This window comes from Trachinotus anak, unplaced genomic scaffold, assembly GCF_046630095.1.
Source record: "Trachinotus anak isolate AG129_WGS33_773 ecotype Australia unplaced genomic scaffold, CSIRO_AGI_Tana_v1 ptg000007l, whole genome shotgun sequence".
NCBI lineage: Eukaryota > Metazoa > Chordata > Actinopteri > Carangiformes > Carangidae > Trachinotus > Trachinotus anak.
The window spans coordinates 6,981,933-7,005,780 of NW_027273858.1; the positions used below are offsets into that span (position 1 = coordinate 6,981,933).

Sequence of the window (23,848 nt, forward strand, 5' to 3'; positions counted from 1 at the left end):
TATTGCTGCTTATTTGGTCATAAACATTTAATGTTAAAGAGAAATACTTCGGAGTTGAACTGGCGTGTTTTGTGTTCAGGGCTTTAACAAAAGGATGCTTCATATAATACATTCCTCTTAAATTCCAGTGGAAGGTGGTCACAACTCTCCAGCTAGTGTAAAGCACTTTCACATGCCTCAGTGTCTCCCACCCTAATGTGTTTCCCTCTTTAATATTCCTCTAACATGGAATGCAAGTAAACAAATAAGAGGCAGCTGCATGAAAAATAACCATAATCATACACAACAGTTTGTTCAAGTGTGTTTGTAGTTCAGGTAAGTTCACATTTCTTATTAGTTTCACTTTACCTTGAAGCTGCTTCTCAACTCTCTTCAGTTCGAGCAGAATTGAAGAAATCTCCTGCATGAGGTGTAATGTGGAAAAAAAAACACAACAAAACTATTAGCTTCCAATGTCACTGTGCTTTACTTGTGATCAAATATTGTTCATACCGACACATTTCTGCACCTTGTTGGAGGTTTTCAGGAGGGGTATGTCACTTTCTGATCGCAGTTTATTCTCAATTTCATCCCAGTTCCTGTCCTTATCCTTAAACAAAATCCTGAGGAAAAGTAACACACAGCAGGACACATGGTTATTCAACATAATATTTCGCTCAGGGACAGATATACTGTATATACACTGTTACGTACTCATGGAAGGTTGTAATATCACAAAGTGCAATTACCTGATTTTTCCTGCAGTTTTGTCAACAGAGTGTCTTATTTTAGAGGACAGTTGAGAAACTGAATTGAGCAGCAGGCTGTCCAACACCGCCTGAATACACGGAGGAAAATAAATTAACTGAGACATATGACAACCTGTAGGTGATTTTTTGTGACAGCCTCCATGTTGGTATATTTTTGTCATGCTCTTATGTCATGCTCTTTGCGCTGCCTCTCACCTCCTCTCGGTTCCAGGTGCGTCTCCTCAGAGCTCGGGGCTCCAGACTGTCAGGAGCACGGGGGCGGAGCTCCACTGGCTTACCGTTGATCTCTGGTGCCTTACTAGTTGAAATCACAGGTGGGATCTTCCTGAAGTTGAGGCTCTCATCAAATACCCGATCCACCAACTGGACAAAGATAGGGAAAGATGTAGAAGAAAGAGAAGAGGGAAATAAAATGTAAAGAAAATTCCTTCCAGTGTGATTCCAGCTATCTATAATAAAGATAAGTAAATATCTGTGAGAAATGAAGAATTAGCAACTATGACAGATTTTAATCCTCTTGTGCTAAAGTTGGTGAAAAAATAAAATAAAATAAAATAAAGATAAGAATGAACAAATAAAGGAATGAAAGTGGAGCAGAAGGGAGTGTAATAAATGAATACCTCTCACAGCAGATGAAAGCTACAAAGCAACAGAGAGGCACGGCAGTTTAACCAAAGCAACACAGGAGGGATGGCGAAGGCACAATGGAAGCACACACAGTAAAGTAATGATAGAAGAAGAAAAACGGGCACCTTTTTCATGCTCTCCTGTATGTCCGGCTGCGTGGAACGTGCAGGGCCTACCTCTTCCCGGGTGTCAATAGCTGATCCTGGAGTGGTGGCGGCAGTGCTGACAGTGGTGCTGGGTGCCGTGCCAGAGGAGCTGACTGAGTCGATCTCGCCGGCCACATCATGGATCTCACGGGCCAAGATAGCCAAGTCCTTAGCCAGGTCCTGGCTGATCCTGCGCACACAGGGGAATAACCTGTTAACCATCAGACAGGGTTCTTTAGGACTCAGGATAGACATCTTTATGAACACTACACAACAACTTGTAATCACATACACATAAAGATAAATGTTAAGCCATACAGGACAGCTCTTATTAAACATTCTAACATCATACTAAAACATTACATAGACTCATGAAAGATTAAATTCTCAAATCAATCAGTATCACTTAAACAGATCAGCATAGATCAATACCTGGCTATCTCCTCACTGTGTGCTGTCCAGTCTCTGATGTACTCCTCTTGCTCCTTCATACGATGTTTGATCGCCACTCCACCCGGGCCCGTCACCGTGGCAGAGCCTGGGCTTGCGGTGGTGCTGAGTCTTGAGCTGCGATGGGGGACGAGGTGATGAGGCCGCACGTGGGAGCGTCCTCCATGCTTCGGAGAATTCCTGTTGGAGCCAAACTCTTCCTCTGAGGTGGAGCCGTACTCTGGCGGCAGACGTCTCCATCTGCTGCTACTGGACACTGCGGTGGTAAAGGCAGGGGAAGACAATCATTCAGTCAATATTACTGTACTTCATTCCATTATAACATCTGTTATTCATGAGGTTAATAAATGAGCTTGTCAACATGAGAGGCTTTGTTACTCAGGCAGCCCCCAGCCAATCCTGCTTTGTTCTGACAAAGTTGTAAAAAAATAGGAGCGATGAATGAAAAAGGTCGGTGAGTCAAAGCAGTGTATTTTATCTCAAGTTATTGTTAATGAACAGCTGCAGGGATGTCTTTGTGATAATAAAACCAAATTGAAAACAACAGACACAGCAGCAAAAAAAAACGACTTGAGTTCATCTAAAAACTCCCCACCCCAGGCAGCAAACGAAAGCTTCCAACAACATAAGACCTTGATAGCGCCAGGACGTGTTAAGCTGCTTCTAAACTATGATGAGACAACACCATGCTCTATCACGCTCTCAGGAGTAAAATAGGACCAAGTACAAGTGTCTTGAATGAAAATCTCCACAAGATGGAGCAGTGTTCCAAAACCATTTGCTCATGGGTTTTGCAGTTTGAACTCTAATGTTGTGAAATGTTTTAATAGAATAAAGTGTGAGTAGAGCATTTGGGTCTTCATCACAACATTACTTGATGGATTTAAGGAGGGAGATACAGAGTTAACACCGCAACATATGCTAGAGCTGGGTCATCATGTTCAACTTCATATTATGTGCTAGCACTACAAACTACACCTTTAAATTTAGGAAAATATTCCAAACAGATATAAAATGTCATTATAAAATTTCTGTCTGTAAAATGTAAAAGATCCCAAGGACTTTAACATTAGCTGACAGTCCTACAAAAATGGATTCTTAAAAGTAAGCATCACCTTTTCAAGTAGTGAATGTCATTTTGAAATAAAAACCCTTCAAATGCTAACATGAATAAACTGCTTTCCTTTTGATGAGCATAATAGCAGCCTCTATTGCTGTGACCCAGGTCTGACACACAAACACACACACACACACACAGTTCTAAGAAGACTCTACAGTTCTGGTACAGTACCCATCAGCTCCTCCTCTGCATCACCGCCCTCAGGTTCGGGCTGAGAGCACTCTGGACGATGAAAACCAATGCACAAGTATGTCACAACAGAGTGGAAATGTTTACAGACAAATGTTTGCATACTGACACAATAATGAGGATGGAATGGTGTAGACTTTTTGGATGTGATCCTTACACCGCTTATTGTGTGTTGCAAAGAAACCAGAAATCCAGTAAGTTCAAAATAAACATAAGTAACAAACCCTGATTTAGAATTTTAGAATGTTCCTCTTCTTCTTGTTCCTACAATATACCAAAAATCTGAATAAACCACAAACCAGCTGATGTGCTCACCTGTGGGCGAGCAGTATCCAGATGTAGTGGTCCTTGTCTTGGTCTCATTTAGTTTGGACACACTGCTGGCCCTCATCCTGGGTGTCAGTCTGTTCTCTGTGGGTGTTGATGAGCGCAAGCCCAGACGCAGAGCAGTCTCCGCTGACAGACGGGGTGAAGAGGTGGAGCTGCGGGTCACTGTACACTCTGAGTCACTGCGGGCTGAGATGGAGCCCAGACGGTTTCTACGCGGCTGAGCCAACATATCCAGTCGTGACAATCCCTTCCGACCAGATGGCGGCCTAGAGGTGGAGCTGGTGGTGGATACCTCAGAAGCCACAGACACTCTGTCTGCATCAGCGAGGTCTGTGTCGGATGTGTCCCCCAGGCGGGCGCGGCGAAGAAGGGAGGCTCTTGTGGGCCGTGGCTGAGGCAGTGATGCCTGCTTGCTCAGGGAGGAGGCTGTGGCTGCCTGGAGAGTGCGGCTGGTTTTGGAGGAACCACTGGTGGAGGTCTTAGCTGACCTGCTATCAAGTTTGGAATGAAGGGTATCATCTAAGCCTCGCCCATGTGCTGAGTGCCCCAACGGTCCAGAGTAGGTCTCCTGGTCTGAGGAGAGGATGTCAGAGATGGGGAAGGAAGAAGTCTGGTCATCATCAGTGAGATCCATAGAAGGCTGGCGTGCTCTGGAGGAGGCAGAGGACGGCTGAACAGAGCGGCGTGCATCAGTCCGGCTTGTCGCCTCTGCAGTTCTTGTTTTAGTCTTTCTCTCCAAACGCTCACGGGCGCTTGCATTAGTGACGCTGGTCTTGGAAGATGTGCTCATGTTGCTCTTCTCCCGGTGCATGCTGCTGAAGGAACGTCGTTTCTGTACACCACTAGATGCTGCTTTCCTGTCTGCCTCTCCAGCCACATGACTGGCTGTGCTGGCCGTATCCACATCTGACTCAGGAGAGATGGAGTCAGTCCGAAGGGGGAAGCCAGAACCTGAACCCTGAGTGGTGATGCCAGTTTTGCTAATTTTCTGGTCTAGCTTGTTTTCATCTCTTAGTTTGGCCTCCAGGAATGCCATGACAGCTTCAGTGTCTTTCAGGAGCGTGGCAGTATCCATGCTGCCCACAGAGTCGCTGCGTTCGCGCCCATTGCCGCCTCTGTTGATGCGTGGGATGAGCTCTGCTGGGACATTAGCGCTGGGCTTCTCAATAGTGAAGCTGCCCTGGCGCACTAGAGGCTTCCCAGACTTCTCGCCTCCTTCTACTGCTCCTCCTCCTCCTCCTTTCCTCTCCTCTGACCTCTTCCTCCGCTCACTGCTGCCAGAGGTCCGGAGAGGAGCCTTAGATGGAGAGGAAGTGGAGCTTTGTTTCCGTTTACTGGTCATCTCACTGTTCTCCATGGGAGTTGGGGACTCCCCGTCTCCCTTGTTCTCTTTTTCCTGTGGTTCAGTGTCCTGCTTCTCTCCAATCTCAGACCTCAGAGCTTTGGTGCTGGATTTAGCCCGGGGGTCATCTGCAGGGAGCTGGGGGAGGGTCCTGCGCTTTCGGTCTGTCAGACTGGAGGAGGATTCACCTCTGCTGAGGGATGCACCGGACTCAAAGGCATCAGCTCCTAGAGAACAAAGGATAAGCTAAGTTAACTTAGATTCATGATTGTCTTTTACATGATGTGTTTATAAATGTGCATTTAATTTGGGGATTTTTTAAGGGAAAAAGTATCTGAAAACTGAATTAAATCTAGATTTAACTTTTAGTTTTAGGCATATTCGTTCTCTGAAAGTCAATTGACGATGTACCTCTCTCTTTGTGCAGGAAGGTGGCTGTCTCTGCTCCTGATCCCTCTGGGTCCGTCCTGGTGTGATTGGCAGCTAGACTGGCCCACTGGGAGACCCAGCTTGAGTCACCAGGAAGACCCTGTGAGGACACAAGAGGGCGGTGAGGGGTGGGGTGACAAGAAGGAACCAGGAGTGAGAAAAATGTTCAAGACAGCAGTTAAGTACATCAGTGATGGTACAAAGTGGCATTAATGACTTCATTGGAAATGTGATGGAAATGATTTAGTTTAGTTGAGAATAAAGGGCAGTGGTATGAAGGCGAATTTCTGTATTTGTTTTTACATGTAAATCAAAATATGTTGTGTACATATATAATACATATAATCTACTCATTGGTAGACATTTACACACTGTTTGGATTTAAAATAAAACCAGAACATTTGCTCATTTTACTTGGAAAAAGACATCTACCTAAATGGCATAAAAGACTCGATAGAGAGGCTGTCAATGTTCATACACGTTGTCCTCTCCCTCTTATGACATTGCCTGCAGGGCAGAGCGTGTCTCTCCTCTTCTGAGTATAATCTAGGTCAGTCACTGGGAGGACTAGCCTACTCCCATTAACAGGCTAGGGGAGTAGATTGGTCAAGCCATGGGAGTGACTGTGACTCACATTGTGAAACTCAGCCATGAATATTAGTCAACCTCTTTTACACTATTTTGCTGCACTGGATAGAGAGTGATAATGAACCACTGGGATTCTTTTTTACAGTGGGATTTAGCTAATCCAAACAAAATTCACAAAGAATTAGTCATACTGGGCAACATCACTATTGTAGTAATGGACATTGGTGTATAGGTGAACATATAACAGGCGGAGAAATGCAGATAGAGGAAGAGAGAACAAGGAGGAACTAAATGTAAACTAAAGAAAAAAGAGTAGAATAAGAAACTTGGCAAATAAGCTGTTAAAGCACAGTTTTCTACCTCTTTCCCTGTCTCTCCTGTCTCCTTTCCTTTTCCTTCTCCTTTCAGCTCTGACAGAGCAGAGGAGTCTTGGTTCTGCTGAACACCAAACACCTACAAACATTTGAAAAAGCAGGAGGAAACAAAAGCTGACAATGTGGCAAAAGATGGACATTTCGCTGAAGTGTAATTCATGCATTTGTACGTATGTGCTGTCATACTGTCCAATCAGCCTTTAATCTGTATTCACCTCAAACATGTAAGTACTGTAGCACACTTTGTAATGAAAATTAAACACCCTCATGATATGTAAACACTGTGGTAATATTATTCTACAGTCCTCTTGATGAACAAAAGTGAACTGAACAGCCAGAACAAGATGCTGTTGAATTAAAGCAGCGATCTGCACTTGATAGTTGAGTACCATGGCAACAAACAGAAATCACACATGCACAGGCACATAGGCACATACACACGAATGCACGCGCACGCACGCACACGCACGCACGCACGCACGCACGCACGCACACACACACACACACACACACACACACACACACACACACACACACACACACAAACTGCAAAAGGGAGAGCGAATGAAAGCGGACATACTGTGAGCAGTGTGCCAATTTGTGTGTCACCTAATTACAGGAATTAGCATAACAACACTTCCAGTTTTGAAAGTAATACATCCAGACTAACACTGCCTAGAAATACACCCCACTAATTATATCACTGCTCCTCCTAAGAAAACACCTGTATACAACACTTTAAGGGATATGTTCCACTGTAAGATACCATTTAGTAAAGTTTAAATTATGCCCGTGTGATAACCTTTACTTACTGGCAGCAACTAAAAAATGAGTAGATTTGCTTCTAGTCCCAGTTTCCAAATCTGTTAGGTGGCAATTAAAAAGCCTAGTGAACTTGCGTCTAGAATGGTTTTGCACTCTTTGCTTTTGTTGTACCTATTTAAAGAAAGTAACATTTACCCTTCTCTCTCTCAGTGTGTTGCTTTGCCCCTTTCAGAGATGTTTCCCTTGACCATGAAAGAGCACTGTGCTGCAGGACAGGGGTGGCAGCGGGAAACGGATGGTGGTTTTTCAGCCTCCCTGAAGCGTTCGTTTAATAAAGCAGGACAGTGCTTGATGGAGCAAGCCTCTCCGGGCTATTACAGAAGCATTAGGTTTACCAGTGGGACAGAGAGGATGGAGTGGTGGTCAAGCAAGGCAACGGAGAGACAATAGCTTTGTTTTAGTGAAAAAAAAAAAAAACAGTCTCAAAGGACTTGCTAACCCTAAAAGTGTCAATGAGGCAGGTAATAAAAAGATGATTAACCTTGCTCTGGTCTGTTTGTGTATAGTGAAACTATTCACTTTGGAGTGCATAGCAACAGTGCTCTCTTTGTAGCACAGCATGCAAAAAAAGAGAAAATCCCTGTCTCTCAGCTGAGGTAGATTTCAAACGATTCCAAATACATCTCATGATGCTGGAATTAAGAAGTTGCAGTCAAGACAAAGTATTGTGGCTGAAGTAGAAAGACAGAAATTATTCTGTTTGGTGCAGGTAGTGGTTAATATCTCTGAATTTTCCTACCTTGTCTATCATGCGCCGGGCCTCCTCTTCCTCTGGGTTTCTGTTCTCCAATTCGATAGTGTATGTCCCCTTATCACTGTGGTCATCCTCTGCCTCTCCTCCAGCGGCCCCCGCTCCTCTCCCTACGACCGAGGCGTCCTCGCTGGGGCTGGTGGGGCTACCTGTCGCCAGCCCGGTACTAGCTGAGCTACGACCGATACTCGGGTCCTCTGACCTCTGCTTGAGCAGCACACGGGCAGCTGTAGGGGCACCTGCAGTCACCGTAGCTGGTATCGGAGCTGGGACTTTACCTGGTAGGAACAAAGATGAAGCAGAAATACATCAATTAGAAAAAACACACATAACGTGCTTTAAGAGAGGAACAAGATACAGCCTACAACCCACTGTAATTTTTTGGGTATGAAATGTCCAAGGTCATGACAGTTATTTTGTTAATTCATGAGGTTCTTAGTTTCACTTTTCATGCAAGGAGAAATACTGAGGTTTTCTAACTCAGAATATTTCCAAGGCATGGTTTTTAACTTTGAACCTTTACTTCAGAAAACACACAGAGGAGTGTCATAGAATATATAAAGACAGTTTTATTACCTGAATCTGAGGCTGTAGTAGCAGAGGTGGAAATACTGAACACCTTGGGGTGAGATGGGGGCTGAGGACAAAGTCCCTCCCCGCCAGCTCCTGCCCCAAGCAATGGTGCAGTCTGGGAGAATGAATACGACCGGCGTTTGCGAGGGTTTTCCTCGTCGTAGAACTCGATCATGAAGGCAGTGCGGGTGCCGGTCGTTCGGGCCCCGCTCACTGTTACGTTCCCACCTCCTGCTCCTCCTGCTCCTCCTCCCCCTCCCACGTGACCGTGTGCTGCTTTTAGACGTTCCTCGAGGGCATGGCGGCGGTTGGCAAAACGCAGGCCCAGTCCATTCTCAGAGTCACTCTGGGTACCATCCTCATGCTTGCTGCCTATCAGGGAAGAAGAATAAATGGCAGGTAAGTTTCTATCATGTATATTTTATGTTCCAATGGCTCATATTACTTTTCATACTTTACAGCAATAAAATGTATGTTTATTTACCTGGGTTAGTTTTCAGTACCAATAACATCAGCTCTAACTATATACTATACTGAAAACCTTAAGGATGTTACATTACTTAACATTCTTAAATCCAAATCATAACATGTGTACATAACAGTAACATAGCAACAGACACTACAGCTGTTGTGCATCCATAAAGACACAATGCAGCAATATTGTACAGTACAATATTGTTGAGATGTCTATCTAAATTAAGCAACCAAGAAGAAGGAGAAGAAGAAGGCAAAAGTCCCATGCAGCAGAGAACCACACCTTCCTGAGAGCACACCCACTGTAGATTCTGCAACAAGAAACAAATGTCTGCTAACTATTACAGCTGAAATGATCTAAAAATCTTCAGCTGTGGCTTGAATGTCAGCATGAAACTGTCAAAACAGACCCTGAATCCAAAACGACTGGCTTACCTACCACATAACTGCTATTTCTACATTCTGACCAGTCTGGGTCACATCAGCATGTCCTCTTGGTGTAGTGCGATGGCAGACAGTGTGCCACACTAATCCAGACATGCCACCCACACGGCTATTGGCCCTGCCTACTTCACTGACAGCAAGAGAGAGAGCAATGAGGGGGAGGGGAGGAGGAGTACATGGAAGGGGAGGCAAAGAAGGAGGCTAGATGTGAGTGTGTGAGTGTGTGTGTGTGTGTGTGTGTGTGTGTGTGTGTGTGTGTGTATGTGTGTGTGTGTATGTGTGTGTATGTGTGTGTATGTGTGTGTATGTGTGTGTATGGGGTGGGGGGGTGGGGGGGGTGGGGGGGGTGGGGGGGTGGGGGGGGTGGGGGTGACAAAGGGCTTCAGGGGTAGAGGAGGAGGAGAGGTGAAAGGAGAAAGGAGAAAGATAAGGGGAGGGTGACCAGGGTAGGAGGCTGGGGGATGCAAGAAAGGAGGAGGGTGGACGGGAGAGGAGAGAAACTGGATTGAAGGGGAGAAAAGAAAAAGGCAAACAGAGAAAGGGGGGATTCTTAACTGCAGGGCACTAAGTATGTAGTGTGTTGTATGTATGTAATGTAGAGTCGATAGCCATCACACAATCAGCCTGTCAGTTAAGGAGCCAACAGTGAGCCAATCAGAGTATCAGAGAGAGAGGAGGGGATGAACCATCAGAAAAAAACTTCCACTTCACACATTGCTTTAGGAAACCACAGCACAGCCTCTGATCCTGGCAAATAATATAATTTCTCTCATTCCTCCTCCAAAATATTACATGCTCAAAAAGATACTGCAGTGCAAACATTCATACTATACTCTGGACACCATCCAGAGTCTACATCTGTCCCACTAGGAAACTATTCAATAAATCTTATTACAAACCTCCAGTGTGAGTTGAAGTTTCAAAAATTACTTCTCTGTAATGTTACTGCTTGAGATAGCCACAACCTGCAGAGATAAATGCAGTGCTAGAAGTAGAAAAAAGAGGACACAGTGCTAAGTGGGGATTTTGAATCAGCCTGATGTCACTTCACTTTTGTCTTTATAATTTGATCTTTAGTGTAATTTGATTTATTTGATTTAGTGTCTATTTGATTTTTCTTTTGCGTAAAATTATTAAAAGTCAAATTCTCATTTTCCAATTCAGACACTGAAAAAGAGAACAGCAACTGACAAGGTGCAACACTGGTCCTGTTTAGAGAAAGTCAATGTATCAGTTTATCAGATCATTACTATGAATATAGTAGGTGTTTATTCTGTGTATTTATAGGTCACCTCCACTAATTTTACACAAGGATCAGTTTACTTGTCATACTTGATGCTACTCAGTGTGTAGAAACAGTTGGATAATGTCCTCTGTGGTTCAAGAGGAGCTTTGGAAAGTCTGAGAAAATAAACCTGATGTTATACTGATGTCATGAGGGCTTCTCTCTGTTTGGGCTTCAAAACTTTGAATTTACATCAAAAAGCCTGCAGTAGAAATTGGGGCTATGTGTTTTGAAAGACAGATGAGTCTAATGAAAGACAATATGCATTATGGGAATTACTAGATCCAATCATTTTTGAGCTTGACTCTCACAAGTCCTCCAACTTTATTGAAGAAAAATATTGAACTGGAGTGCCCCTTTAAGTGCTACACTGGAGTCTGTAGCTCATTTGAAACATTCCACCATCCACCTCCACCTCTGTCCTTCCTGTCTTTTATCACTGTTTGAAATTTAATAAAGCATACGTTTCATTAAAAAGAAGAAAGGGAGAGCATAGAAGGAATGAGAAAGGAAAGCAGCAGTGCGTTACAGTGGCTTGAGGAGATCTGCAGATAAGCAGACAGAGAGAAGCAGGTCTTTCATGCTGTGTTCCCCAGACAAAGAAGCCGTTGGCAGGGCCAGAAGAGAACAGAGGTGTCTGTGAGAGTTCAGTGCTCTGCCCCGCTCGCCCCACCATGACTCACAGTGGAGCTGGCCTCTGCCTCTGCCGCTGGCTGCACGCACATACACACACACACAGAACTGAGTGCTCGACACAAGGATGCACTTACTTTACATGCATACACAGCCACACAAACAGACAAGCAAACACGCAACCCCAAACATATTTAGAATTGTAAGCAGGAAATACAGAACAATAAGCATTACGAATATTCAAGTTCAACCCTTGTGTCTCTGTTAAGCTTTTACTACTACTGCGAGTGAATATCAATCATGCATAAAGTACTCATCTTTTGTCAAAATCACAAAAAATAATCTTGCAATCTAAAAAACATTCAGATCATGCATTTATAGCCTATATCAGAATCGTTTTTGGCAAGGAAAATGCACTGATTTTTAGATGTTACAATAATACACACATGACAGTTCATATTCCAACCCTGACAGAAAAATCACAAAGTATAAAGATGCAGCTCCCTACATTCCTCCTTACAGCAAGAAGAGAAAGACTCACCTTGATGCTCACAAATCAAAAGCTTCCTCAGTTGCCTCCTCAGTTTCCTCGCTAAACCCCTGCCTCTCTCTGCCTAGTGCCTCTACGACACACCCTAAGCACATCTCACATGCCTCTTCTCACACATGCTGCACTGCCTGTCTGCAGATCAGTGCTGAGCATGTCTCAAAAACGCACATGCACCAAACACAGACACGTCGAATTTCAGCCACACAAATCCACATGTGAGCAGCACACGCTTCACACGCGTCATCAGTCAGCACTGAAACGCGTCTCTCGCACATGCTCCTGCAGCCATCACACATACAAACACACACACAGACACAAACAGATGTTCACTGCTAGTTTTGGCTCTTTCTAATTGTATGTCTGTATTCTCTCTTTCCCTGCCATCATTTGCATCACGGTTACTATAACAACTGTCTACCAAAAACTGCTCTCTCCTCCTTCACCACCTCCCTTTCCACTTTCACTGCAGTCCAGGCAACAAGCCTCTCTTTCTCTCTCTCTCTCTCTCTCTCTCTCCTTCTTGTCTTCCTTTGTCCAATCACCTTTGCTGTTATTGCTGCAAATGCTGCTCTCAGCATTACAATGAGCATCTCCTGCTTTCCTCCCCCTATTCTTTTCACACCTCACATGTCCGCAGCTGGCATCAATGGGAAGCTTTCCATCCAGCTGTCCACCTGTCCCCCCCCTTCCCCTTTGCTCCACCCTTCCCCTTTGCTCCACCCTTCTTTTCCCTGTCTTCTGTGGTTATTCTTGGTTTCCTCTAACCCATGCCACAACCACAGTCCATCCCTTGCTCTTATCTGGTTTCCCTTTCTCTTTTCAGTGACTGAACACCAAGGGCAAGCTCATCAAGTATCAATCAGCCACAACCTCAGCTGGAAAAGCTGCAGTGTCTAGCAGCCCCAAAGTCAGTCAGTTAGCAACATCCATTAGGATTCTGTCAGCTAGTTGACATGCCTGTAGTACTCACTCCATCTAATGAATTAGGTTCCCTGTCTTCCACTGCTACTTCACATATTTCTATTTTCATCAGCTCCTGCCTGCTGGTCCCTCCCCCCACGCATGTCAACAACATCATAAATTGGCCTCCATTTAATTAACTCATGACCAGCATGTAGCCTACCATAGCTTAGCTTAGCATCAAATATAAACTCTCTTTACTGGCAGCAGAGAGCTTAGCATAGCCTCTCTTTGTCTGGGCCTTTCTCAGAAAAACTCCTGGCAGCAGGAGCCAAATCAGCAGTGGTCTACTTACAGGTAAAAGGAACAAAGAAACATAAAGAAGCACACAATTTACAGTCATAGCAATCTCAAACCTTATCCCCAAAGGATACATAGCAACAAGCCTACAGAGGTAAGCAGAGAAGATTTAGATGTCCACACTGACAATCCAAGAGAAGAAAAAAAACAAAAGCCAACATCTAAAGCTCTTGTAGTCAGTCATTAACTGTCATTAAGTAGTATATGGATAGAGTATGTGCTCCTCACCGGATAATATGTCTGTAAATGGTAAAAAAGTGAAATTCAATGGGGGTTGTGCCATGCTACTCATGCTAAGCCTTGTCATTGGCTGTCAGAGCAGTAGGGGAGTAGACAGAGGTTTAAATGTTTCTGTCTGCTAGCTGCTAATCCCCTGGCTTGGTTACCACTGCCAACAACCCCTGCTCCTAACAAAGAATCTACTCAGTCTCCACAGAGTTTAGGAGGAGACAAAAGAAGAATTGAGACAGTGCATAAAATCTTGTAATATAAAAAGGTATAACACAAGTATAATGATAAGTCTGATGAATAACAGATAACTCAGGTGCTACTGAAGACTGTAACTGAGAATCTTTTGTGAGAGAAAGGAAGGAAGGACAAAATGATAAAGGTAGAAGTACAGAAGCAATAACTAATTCGGAGAAACAGAAATGGTAACAGAAAATAAGCTCCACCTTTCAGTCTTTTGAGATGGACTGGCACGTCGCTCTTGATGCTCTTGCTGTCGTCCTCTGTTGACTCACTGCGCACCAGAGTGGGGTCATTCTGGGCCAGCCAATCAGCCACCTTGCTCTCCGATGCCATCATAGCCGCTTGAAGTGTGCTCAAGTCCCTCCCTCCTGCACCTCCACTTCCTGCTCCACTCTTCTTGGAGCGAGATCGGTGGTGGTCAGATGTGAACTTTGACACATGGTCTTTAATGGTGACTTTCCCTGGAGAAGTGTTGTCAAACTCTATGGTGAAGGAGGCATGACCTTGAGCTGGAACAGACGATGCAGTTTTGTTATTGTGTCAATGTCAGTCAATAATTAATTAATACAAAAAATAATAAATATTTTTCCAAATATGATCATAGTAGCTGATGGCTTCTGTTGCTGACTGATTGCTCTGTTTGCTCTGGATAAACAGCGGTGGCCTCTTCCTCTTTTGGCATGTAAACTAATTTCTCGTTTTGCCATGAAAGAGTTTAACATATTTCTCAAAAAGACCAACTTGATGAGATTCAAATCTATACAGTAAATACACTGGAAATACATAAATACACAAATTGCACTAATGTCACAAATTAAAAGAGCAGTGATTTACTATCTCTACTATACAAAGGTCTTAATTAGTAAGACAGACACTCCTTTAAACTCTAAAAGAGAAAAAATATATGCCACTTTATTTACAATTAATCATAATAAATGAAATATATACTTCACCTGCAGTCGTGTGAGTGGTGCTGCCCTCGGTGTCCTTAGTGGGTATCTCATGGATGCCGTTATTGGCCATGTGACCCTCCTTGGTAGGGATCTCAAAGTAACTGGAATCGTGGGCGGTGGACGCATGAAGGCCGTCCTCTTTAGCCTTCTCCCCTCGACGTGCCTCTTTGCTGTCTTGAGTTTGAAAAACATAAAACTTTTTAAAAACTGCAGCAAAGAAAGCTTGAATAAGGTTATGCATGACAGATCTGTATGAATAGCATAACAAAACAGTATAATGTCCATAACTAAAGGTGGTATATTAGGCGTAGGTATCATAAGCTTACGAGTAGTCATAACAATATTTTATTCTGTTCATCTTCAGTGATATAATACCGGATGCAATTACAGTGAGTCACAGTTTCCATGCAGATGTTGAGGGTGGAACATTTATTAGTTTAATAACATAACATCCCAAGGCTTTAAAACCACAGCAAGAAATCAGCAATATTCATTATCAAAAGTTGGAAGAGAAAGGTCAAGGCTACAGGGGCTAATTCAATTGTGGTCTGCTCTTTAGCAAGTGTATCTCACCATTTATCAGAATTACTGTCTCCTTCTGGGGGAGGATGAAGCCCTATAAACTACAAATACAATGAACACGTGCACATATATGTTCTGTCTCCATCTGTCTTTTTCACTGTCGCTCATATGGACATAGTCACCCAGGACAAGATGTGCTCTGGTGCACTAACAACATGGAGCAGTTATTTTCTCATCTGTTCACATTAACAAACAGAGGCTTTGTGGGATCGGAATATGATAAATGATACTTTAAGAAATTAGAGGGGCCATCTGCTTCATGTTGGGGAGCAAATGTAGGAACATATGGCGATTGGCATACAACAAACAGAAACCAACTCTTCAGAATGAAATTACAGTTAGTTATATATTTACAGATAATATATAAAAGACAGATATATATAAAAATATGACTGAGTCACTTAAGGACTCATGAGACAAAGCAAAGATTCTGTTTCCCAAACAGCATCTCTAAAATAAAAGGCCTATTTTCCAGTGTTATTAACTAAACTGAAGTACAAATAAAAATCAGTTTGGACTCGTCTTTGAAACAAGATCAGCGATTGCCAGCATAAGCTGCTCTGCAAGTTTGGGAAGATTTACAACATGGATTTAAGAGGAGTGCAAATATTACTTTGTATCTTCCAAAAATAATATTAAAAAAATAAATAATATAAATATAAAAAATATAACCACAAAAATACAGCACATACTGTTTCTCACCGTATTTGCCTCTTCCTTGAAATTGTGACGAACTGATTAAACTTCCTGTATCTCACATATGTAAGTGTGAATAAGTGTGAATACTATCAGTTTCCATTAATGTCACCATTAGTCACATGGCTTGTCTGGGAAGCACCTCATAATTTCTGTGAAGTTACAAAGTTTCATGAATGAGTTTGATGACATTCATGGAAAGACAACGGAGTTCAAACTAATGCCGACTGTTGCTGATGGCTTGATGAACATGAAAAACAAAGGCTTTATAGAATCACACTTATAGAATCACGAGTCTACTACTTGGAAAAACAGCATTACAGACTAATGGACATTCTGGTATGTAGGGGCATTCAACACACTTACACAATGCAGCTGCTTCAAGGGAAGTGTGACAGACTTTAAATAACAGTGGCAAATCTTAGAACAATCATTTTATAACCTGTAATGACTTCTCATTCCAACATACTTGAGAGCTAAAGAGAGTTAACTGACCAATATTGTTCTTGAAAGTTCCGCAAGTAATAAAACAAGTGCAAGGTAAGTGGATGTCATGCTAATACAAAGCCCTTCACCAGCTCCTTCAGCTAATGCATATGGAATTGAGAGCTATACTTACAGAGAATTAGAGAGTGGTTAACTAATGATCGCTGCAGTGTAGAGTAAGAGAGCAGTCTGTCTGAACGATGAGTGTATGAGTATGTGTTTGTGTTTGTGTGTTGGGAGGAAAGGGGGAGCTGGTGCAATGGCGTAACCCAATCAGCCTGAGTGACAATACACAAGGAGGGGAGGGGGCTCTGACAACACAGTCTATTCACTGGGAAGGAGAAAAGGACACACATTAAACTTAACTGACACACACATGCATGCAACAAAAAAAACACACTCTCAAACAAAATCGCTTCCTGCCCTAAACCTCTCTTTCTTCTTTCACTTCCCGTTCACTGCTACATCTGATGTCAACAGTTTATTAGAGCAGATAGAGAGGGTGAGCTCACAATATTTTAAAACATGTGGACTGATAAGAACCTCTTTCAACGCTGAGGTCCATGTAACCTACAGAAACACAGTGTAACAGCCCATGCAGCGTGCTACTTCACAAAACAAATCCGACATCTCAACATCCATTCAGCACTCAGTCTAAAAGTCAATGCTACAAGACGGCAAAATGCCTGCCACTCACCCTCTTCCATGACTGAAGTAGCCAATCCCATAAGCCTGGTTTTTTGGAGAGCTTGTAGGGATTCCAATCACCGTGCCAGACTTGTACAGATTTACTCCAAAATGAGTAAATAAACTAATCTCACTCACGGAAAATACTTTGCTAAAATCCACAGAACTACTACATGGTAGTAAACTACATGGTATAACAAATAGAAATAGCTCCTCACTGATTGTTAAAAGTACACAAATTCTTCTTTTTTAGGCTAGTGAAGACACTGCCCATATAAGCATCCAGATGTGGCGAGAGATTTGAGGACGCTTCAGTCTGCTCCAGTGTTTGATTAACCTCCCCCCACTCCTTCTGAATACACTGGTCCACACTAAACCAGCCTGGCACAGACTGATTTTGCTTCGCTGAGCTGTTTTACTATTGGTGTAGCCTCTAATCCTGTTACTCTGACTATCCACCACCAGTTAACGGGATCCCCCGCCAGTCCAACGGTCACAACGTACACATATTGTAGGCAAACAGACACACATGCGGGCTTCAAAAAAAAGCCTTTGTGTGCACTTGTGTATACATTGTCACACATACAAACAAACAGCCTGACAAAACAAAATGCTGCAATTTGTAACTTTCCATACAAACTGCAGGAAAGATGGTGGGTGTGTAAAATGTACAATAACATTAAAGACTTCAGTATTACATCCAATTCTGTATGAAATCTGTGTCTTGTGGCCAGTCACGTAAGACAAAATACACAAAGTTGTTCTGTATATTCACGTAAAAAATGTGTAATCCTTGTTTTTACAACATTTAACTCTAAAACATTTAACTTTCTACTTTATGTGCAGTGAAAACTGTTGATATCCAGTAAAAACATTTTCCCAACCTTCACTCCAAACCAAAACCATTTCAAACCAAAGCTGATAAAATATGACAAATATAGAGGCCTCATTTGGCATGATTTGGGAATATGATATTGCCTTCAGACATGTCCACTTTAAACTTTTCAATCACTATAGGCATAATTTTCTTTAGATGAATTATAGTGATGAGGGGACAGTGTGTGTGACGGTAGTTAGAAGTTTCAAATAAATCTTACCTGACATGGAGCTGTCATGTTTTTTGGTGGATGACTTGGTTTCCTGTTTGAAGGAGTTCTCATCATCTGCATCCCCATCCCCCCACCAAGACGGCTGGCCATACAGAGGGGTCCCACGAGGCAGCGCTGTAACATCCCCTAAGACAGATGCAGACACATTTTAACAAAGCATTGCAGAAAGTACACACATCATTGTAGCTTTAACTGTGGCCTTTCATGTTTATTATCTACATTACATACTCTGGTGCTGTCAACATTCACTGTTCATTGTATCATGATGCCACAAAATGCACCCAAGCTGCTATTTGTGTATGTGTGTGTTTGTGCATTAATTCCTCTCTGGCCAGGTCTTGCACCACTGACCTATTTTCAGAACTTTAGCCAGCAGGATGGGCATGCACACATGCACACTCCCTCTTTCATGCTCTCTCTCTCTGTCTCTCTCGGACACACGCAATTTAAATAAAAGGGACTTTTCTGTTTGCCTGTCTGTCCCCATTGGAATGAAAGTTGACATGGGACAAGCATCCTGTGGCAACTTCTTTTCTAAAAGTGGGCAGCACAAAAGAAACAGGGGCAGGAAACATAGTTGAGAGAGAGAGGGGAATGACATACAACAAAGGTCTCCAGCCGGATTTGAAACAGTGATGTTGCCTCTTAGACCCCTGTGCCAGAGGACGCTTCATCCTGTGTTAAATTCTCTCTGCTATTTCCTCTTCCTTTACCTTCTTTTTTCTAAATACCCCTTATCCTGAGCTGTGTAAGTTTAATCACAGTGTATCCAGATAATTACAGATGCTCTGTGCCAAATTACGCGCAGTAGGTAGTGACATTCTATATAAAAGCTACTGAATGTATGTTTTCCATCAGGTATAATGTCTGGTTAAGGCAGGGTATTACTGTAGTAATACTGCAGGATTACATCCTCAGAACCACAGAGAGGTTGTCATTAAAAGCATGTGCAGCAGATGGGGTGACATGCATCACTGTACTGTTTGCTTGTTTTTGGTCCAAATGCATAAAAGTATGTGCGTGCCTGTGATTCTTACTGTATTTCAAGAAAAGTAGTGCTACCATATGGGTTTGCATTATGCAGGCACTCTGACCCTGTTACTGCTTAATCTGTGCAATAACACAAGCCCCACATGGCCTTGTTTTAGCATCTGGGGATTATCCAGGACCCCTGCTAGCACCCCAGTTTGTTTAGTGACGTCAACTATTAGGGACACCCTCAGACCTAAACCACATTCATGATATGACAGAGTGACTTTTGGTGTGGTGGTTAAAGCCCTTTCCCTGGCGACCATGTCCACCCCCTACTGGCCTGAGATAAAACCCCACCACACTTGACTTCACAATATTCTGTCTTAAAGTGTGACATTTTAGTACAGGTTAATATAGAGGAATAACGCCATTATTAATTTTAAGAATGTTTGTGCTGCCATAGAATCTCCTACTCTGTTATCAACCCTATCTTTGGATTAACACAGTTGCAAAATGTGACTTTTGGTATTGTCTGTATACTTTAAAGTAAAAGGAGAAACTGTGGACCTGTGATGTTAGTCAGTAAAAATAAATTTCAAGGAAAGAATATAAATAGATCAAATCAACACAGCAAATTCACTTCATTCACATTATGTATAGGTATTAACAGTGCACAGCAACACTAAATTAAACTCACACTATTTCTGAGACAGGTTCACATTTCATTTGTTGCCTCTCACCTCCTATCCTGTCCTCTGCTTTGTGACCGTCCACAGGTTTAGCTGGTGGCTGTTTGACCCCATCTATTGCTCTGCTGTCCCCTGGCCTGGGGGTGCCACCACTGGCAGACTTCAGTGTTTTTGTTGGGGTCTTCGTGGGAGACTTGCTTGTGGTTGTGGTGGTAGTGGTTTCACCATTAGATGGCTTCTTGCTGAGCTGGAGGCCACTGGTGAACTTTTCATGCTAGAGAGAGATGAAAACATTGAGTGTAGAGTAGTTTAATACGAGTGTGTATCACTGCATGTAATACTGACACTTAACAGTTTGTGTGTGTGTGTGTGTGTGTGTGTGTGTGTGTGTGTGTGTGTGTGTTCTTGCCTTTAGAGCCTCCTCAGGCACAGTGAGCTCTCCTCTCACCACCGTGAACAGGTTGGTATGTGAGACAGACAGGTTAAGGAAATACTGGCCACAAAAGCACAATTATAGATGTACATACACACACATACTCTATATACACAGATGCATGAAACAATTCACCACTGTATGAGCCCACTGGTGAACGTGTCAGGGCTGAAGAGATTAGAAGAACAGACAAGTGAAAGGATATCATATCCAAACCTCAGCTTGTCCTCCAGCTTCAGAGTGATGTACATCTGCTCCTGGATGCGGACATCATTTACAAAGGTCTGCAGGGGGAAGGAAAAGGCAAGACAGAAAGCAAGATTGTAATTTAAATCAAATGAACAACAACCAATAATAATGTAAAATTAACGAAAAATCAACTATCATTTATGTTTGGATGGGAACATTTAAAATCTTTCTTTCTAAAAAGCTTCATTGTAAAAAGTAGGAGTAAAGGAAGATAACAGAACAAACAGGCCTCTGATTAAACTGGTCCAAGTTGTGTCATACATAGCACTGTCTGTGCTTCAACGTGGAAATTAATGTTGCAACTACCAACATTATCCATTAGTCTGACAATAAATTTTGACTTAATCGATCATTTCTGAAAATAGTGAATTATACCAATAATTACAATAACAACAGTCTGAATCACAAAGACATTTGATTTACTAACAAACTGTATATTACACATATACTATATTATAGAAAAGCAGCAAATCCCCTGGCGATCTAGTGATGGAGTGGAAACATCAACTCTTACTTAGATGTTATTCAGATTTTTTTTTTCTTGTTTCAGGAGTTTGGAACCATAACAGTTGGAACAGAAATTCTTGCTGCCAGACAGTAATATGACATTTGCATGTGGTCACTAAGGTCCTCGCATGCATGAAGCCAGTTGAGATAGCTAATCTTGGTGTTTCTACACAGCCAGGACTAAAGGCCTAAGCATGACACCTAAATTGTTTTCTTTCCTTCTCCCCCTCCCATTTCCCCCTTTTCACTCCTCCTTCTATTATGCAGCTCTGAAATAGATCAGGTTTCACTAAACTGCAAATGAAATTCCATCATAGTTGCACTGCTGTTGTAATAAAACATTCCTGCCTCCTCTCTAGTGAGATGAAAACATGACACCTTAGCAACACAGAAGTGAAACACCTTGAGTAACGACAGTAAATGGTGCCACTGCCCAAACACAGCTTTGTACTCACTACTGTGCCAAATCTCTACTTATCCACTGACTCAGCAGGAGAAAACTTCCTCTGAATTCAGCTAAAGAAGCTGGATGGTTAATGACACAGCAGGAAGTGGCTCTGACTCTGACTTCCTGTCTGAGAGCTGGAGAGGATGTGAAGGACATTCTGCATATGTGGTGGATTGTGACTGAGTGCTAATCACAACACATGACTAACACCATGTGGCAACTGCAACTAGGTTTTACTGAGCTACAATGTCAAAGAGACAAACATGGAGGGTATACAGAGAAACACAAAGTTTAAATAGGCTCCTTAAGTCAGGATACAAAATTATGTTTGAAATGACAGATACATGTTTGGATTGTTTTAGTTATTTTTTTATGAAGTGTATAGTGTAAGTTTTGGTGTATCTTCTGTCCCTTAACCTGCTTAATCAACTCCCTTTTACCTTTTACCTTTTAAGCAACAGTGTGTTTCTCCACACATTAGAAAAGATCATTCTGTATTTTGTCCAACTGAAATTACATTAATGATATAATAATAATCTGATTTTATTGATTATCAGAGAATAATATATCCGCCTCCAAGTAATTTTTCTGCCTCTAATACAATGGCTTCCTTCCTGCCTACTGTCCTGCTGTGTTTGCAAATGTTTTTATTTAGTTCTTGCCTCATGTTAATCTTTCTACTAACATCTCTTTGGAGTAATAGCAGGTCTAAAGGTGTTTTGAGTTTTAGTGACAGAGTGACCTTTGGTTCATATTTAAATCACAGACTGTGCCCTTCAGTAGTGATTTGCATAATTAGGTTTAGATTAAAATTGACCTCAGCCCTGATATAAATCTTCATTGACACAGACATTGATTAGGTCTTAGTCCCATTGACTGCCAAAAGTAAGTTAACCTCCAACCCTTTACAACCTCCCTCATCTCCTTCTACTTTTACCTTGAATGTCTTTGACTTGATGTCTCTCCATCTTTGCATTCTGCATCCATCTCCCTCTGAACCCCCTTCTCAATCCTCCAGCTGGTTAAACTCATTCTCTTATCTCGCCCCATCCCTCATCTATCATGTGACCCCCTTCCCTCCTCTATATGTTTCTGTCCTGTCCTCCTTCTCTCTTGTACTTTTATCTCTGTCCTAACCTCTCTCTGCTTTGCACATTGGTATCTTTGCACTCACCCCATTCAGGCTGCCCAGGTCCTTGACCTTGTGTTCATCAGTCCCAGCCTCATAGTTGATGACTGCATGTTGCTTATCGACGCTGCGGGACTTCAAACAAAAACATGAGAAACCATTAACACAAGGGTTACAGTTGTAAACTTAACATGATTATTGAGATCTGGTTATTAGGATCAGATGGTGCTAGTCTAGATTTCTTGACAGGAAGAGGAAAATATAATAAGATATTAAAAAATATAAAATGCTGCATCAAAGTTACAGAGAAAGTGCATAAACCACTTTAAAGCAACTGTTTCTTGCACAAACCATTAGAGGGCTGTGTGTGCCTGAAGCAAACCGTGCTATGTTAAAGTTCTGTGGAGGTATCAGCATCCTATGTCAAGAATGCAAGTCTCAATGTTACTATGTACGATATCTACTAAGATATCAACTCAAAACATGTAGCAGGTATTTCAATGTCTCAGACACTACTCACATCACATTGACACCTTCACATTCATGCACAGCTATAAACACACACACACACACACACACACACACACACACACACACACACACACAAATACACAAAAGAGAACAGTAGAGTAATGAAGGGCTGGAGGTGAAAGTATTGATTTTCTGCAGTGTCCAGATATGAGCCTGTCAGCTGTTTGGGGGATAAATTGGTACCAACACCAACACTGCAACCTTCTGTTTGGTTCTGTGTTGTGCAATCTGGAAAATATCTGTTGTGTATCAATGCCATATAATTTACATAACATATCTATAAGTATGCATTGACATTGACTGGTAAGCAAATTTGCGGCAGTCTCCAAATGTCTCTTAAAATGCCCTTCAGGCAGGAGAAAACAAAGTGACACCTTGTCCTGGAATAATTTAGTTTTAATAATTGTTTTAATGTTGGCATTAGCAGATTCTATTTGACTTTTTATTTCAGTGAATTTCAGCATAAGAAATTAGCTCCACATCTGGAGTGATAGTATTCCAGTTTTCAGCTTTCATTTTCTCCATTACTAATGAAACACATTAGTAATGGAGAGTTTAAAGTGGTTCAATCTGATAAACACGTGAATATGTATAAACATAGATCTTTCTAACAAATACATTAACATTGCTGAAGTGTTGAGCAACTGAATCATTTTGTCTGACTCATGAATAAAAATGACCAAAACCAAAAAAAATAAGTAATTTGTGGAATGAGGTCCAGGCAAGAATGAGTTTATTGTATCGAGGTCACTCAGTGCTGATTCTGA

General features: G+C 42.3%; 1 protein-coding gene across 8 annotated transcripts in view; it reads right to left on the reverse strand.

The window, feature by feature from the left end:
• Nucleotides 1-23,848, reverse strand: part of cep170aa (centrosomal protein 170Aa) — a 41,767-nt gene that overhangs the window by 3,835 nt on the left and 14,084 nt on the right. For 2 of the 8 annotated variants that reach the window (XM_071480168.1, XM_071480169.1), the window contains exons 4-22: nucleotides 22,596-22,685; nucleotides 20,420-20,501; nucleotides 20,194-20,249; nucleotides 19,836-20,058; nucleotides 18,112-18,249; nucleotides 14,564-14,737; nucleotides 13,814-14,119; nucleotides 8,497-8,865; nucleotides 7,909-8,198; nucleotides 6,331-6,423; nucleotides 5,365-5,482; nucleotides 3,597-5,180; nucleotides 3,264-3,314; nucleotides 1,955-2,228; nucleotides 1,502-1,733; nucleotides 945-1,112; nucleotides 729-817; nucleotides 509-602; nucleotides 349-400 (exon numbers count right to left, since the gene is read on the reverse strand). In XM_071480168.1, coding sequence (XP_071336269.1) covers nucleotides 349-400; nucleotides 509-602; nucleotides 729-817; nucleotides 945-1,112; nucleotides 1,502-1,733; nucleotides 1,955-2,228; nucleotides 3,264-3,314; nucleotides 3,597-5,180; nucleotides 5,365-5,482; nucleotides 6,331-6,423; nucleotides 7,909-8,198; nucleotides 8,497-8,865; nucleotides 13,814-14,119; nucleotides 14,564-14,737; nucleotides 18,112-18,249; nucleotides 19,836-20,058; nucleotides 20,194-20,249; nucleotides 20,420-20,501; nucleotides 22,596-22,685 — 4,483 coding nt within the window. The remainder of the gene's footprint in view (nucleotides 1-348; nucleotides 401-508; nucleotides 603-728; nucleotides 818-944; nucleotides 1,113-1,501; nucleotides 1,734-1,954; nucleotides 2,229-3,263; nucleotides 3,315-3,596; nucleotides 5,181-5,364; nucleotides 5,483-6,330; nucleotides 6,424-7,908; nucleotides 8,199-8,496; nucleotides 8,866-13,813; nucleotides 14,120-14,563; nucleotides 14,738-18,111; nucleotides 18,250-19,835; nucleotides 20,059-20,193; nucleotides 20,250-20,419; nucleotides 20,502-22,595; nucleotides 22,686-23,848) is intronic. The other 6 variants (XM_071480170.1, XM_071480172.1, XM_071480174.1 and 3 more) reach the window with 6 other exon arrangements.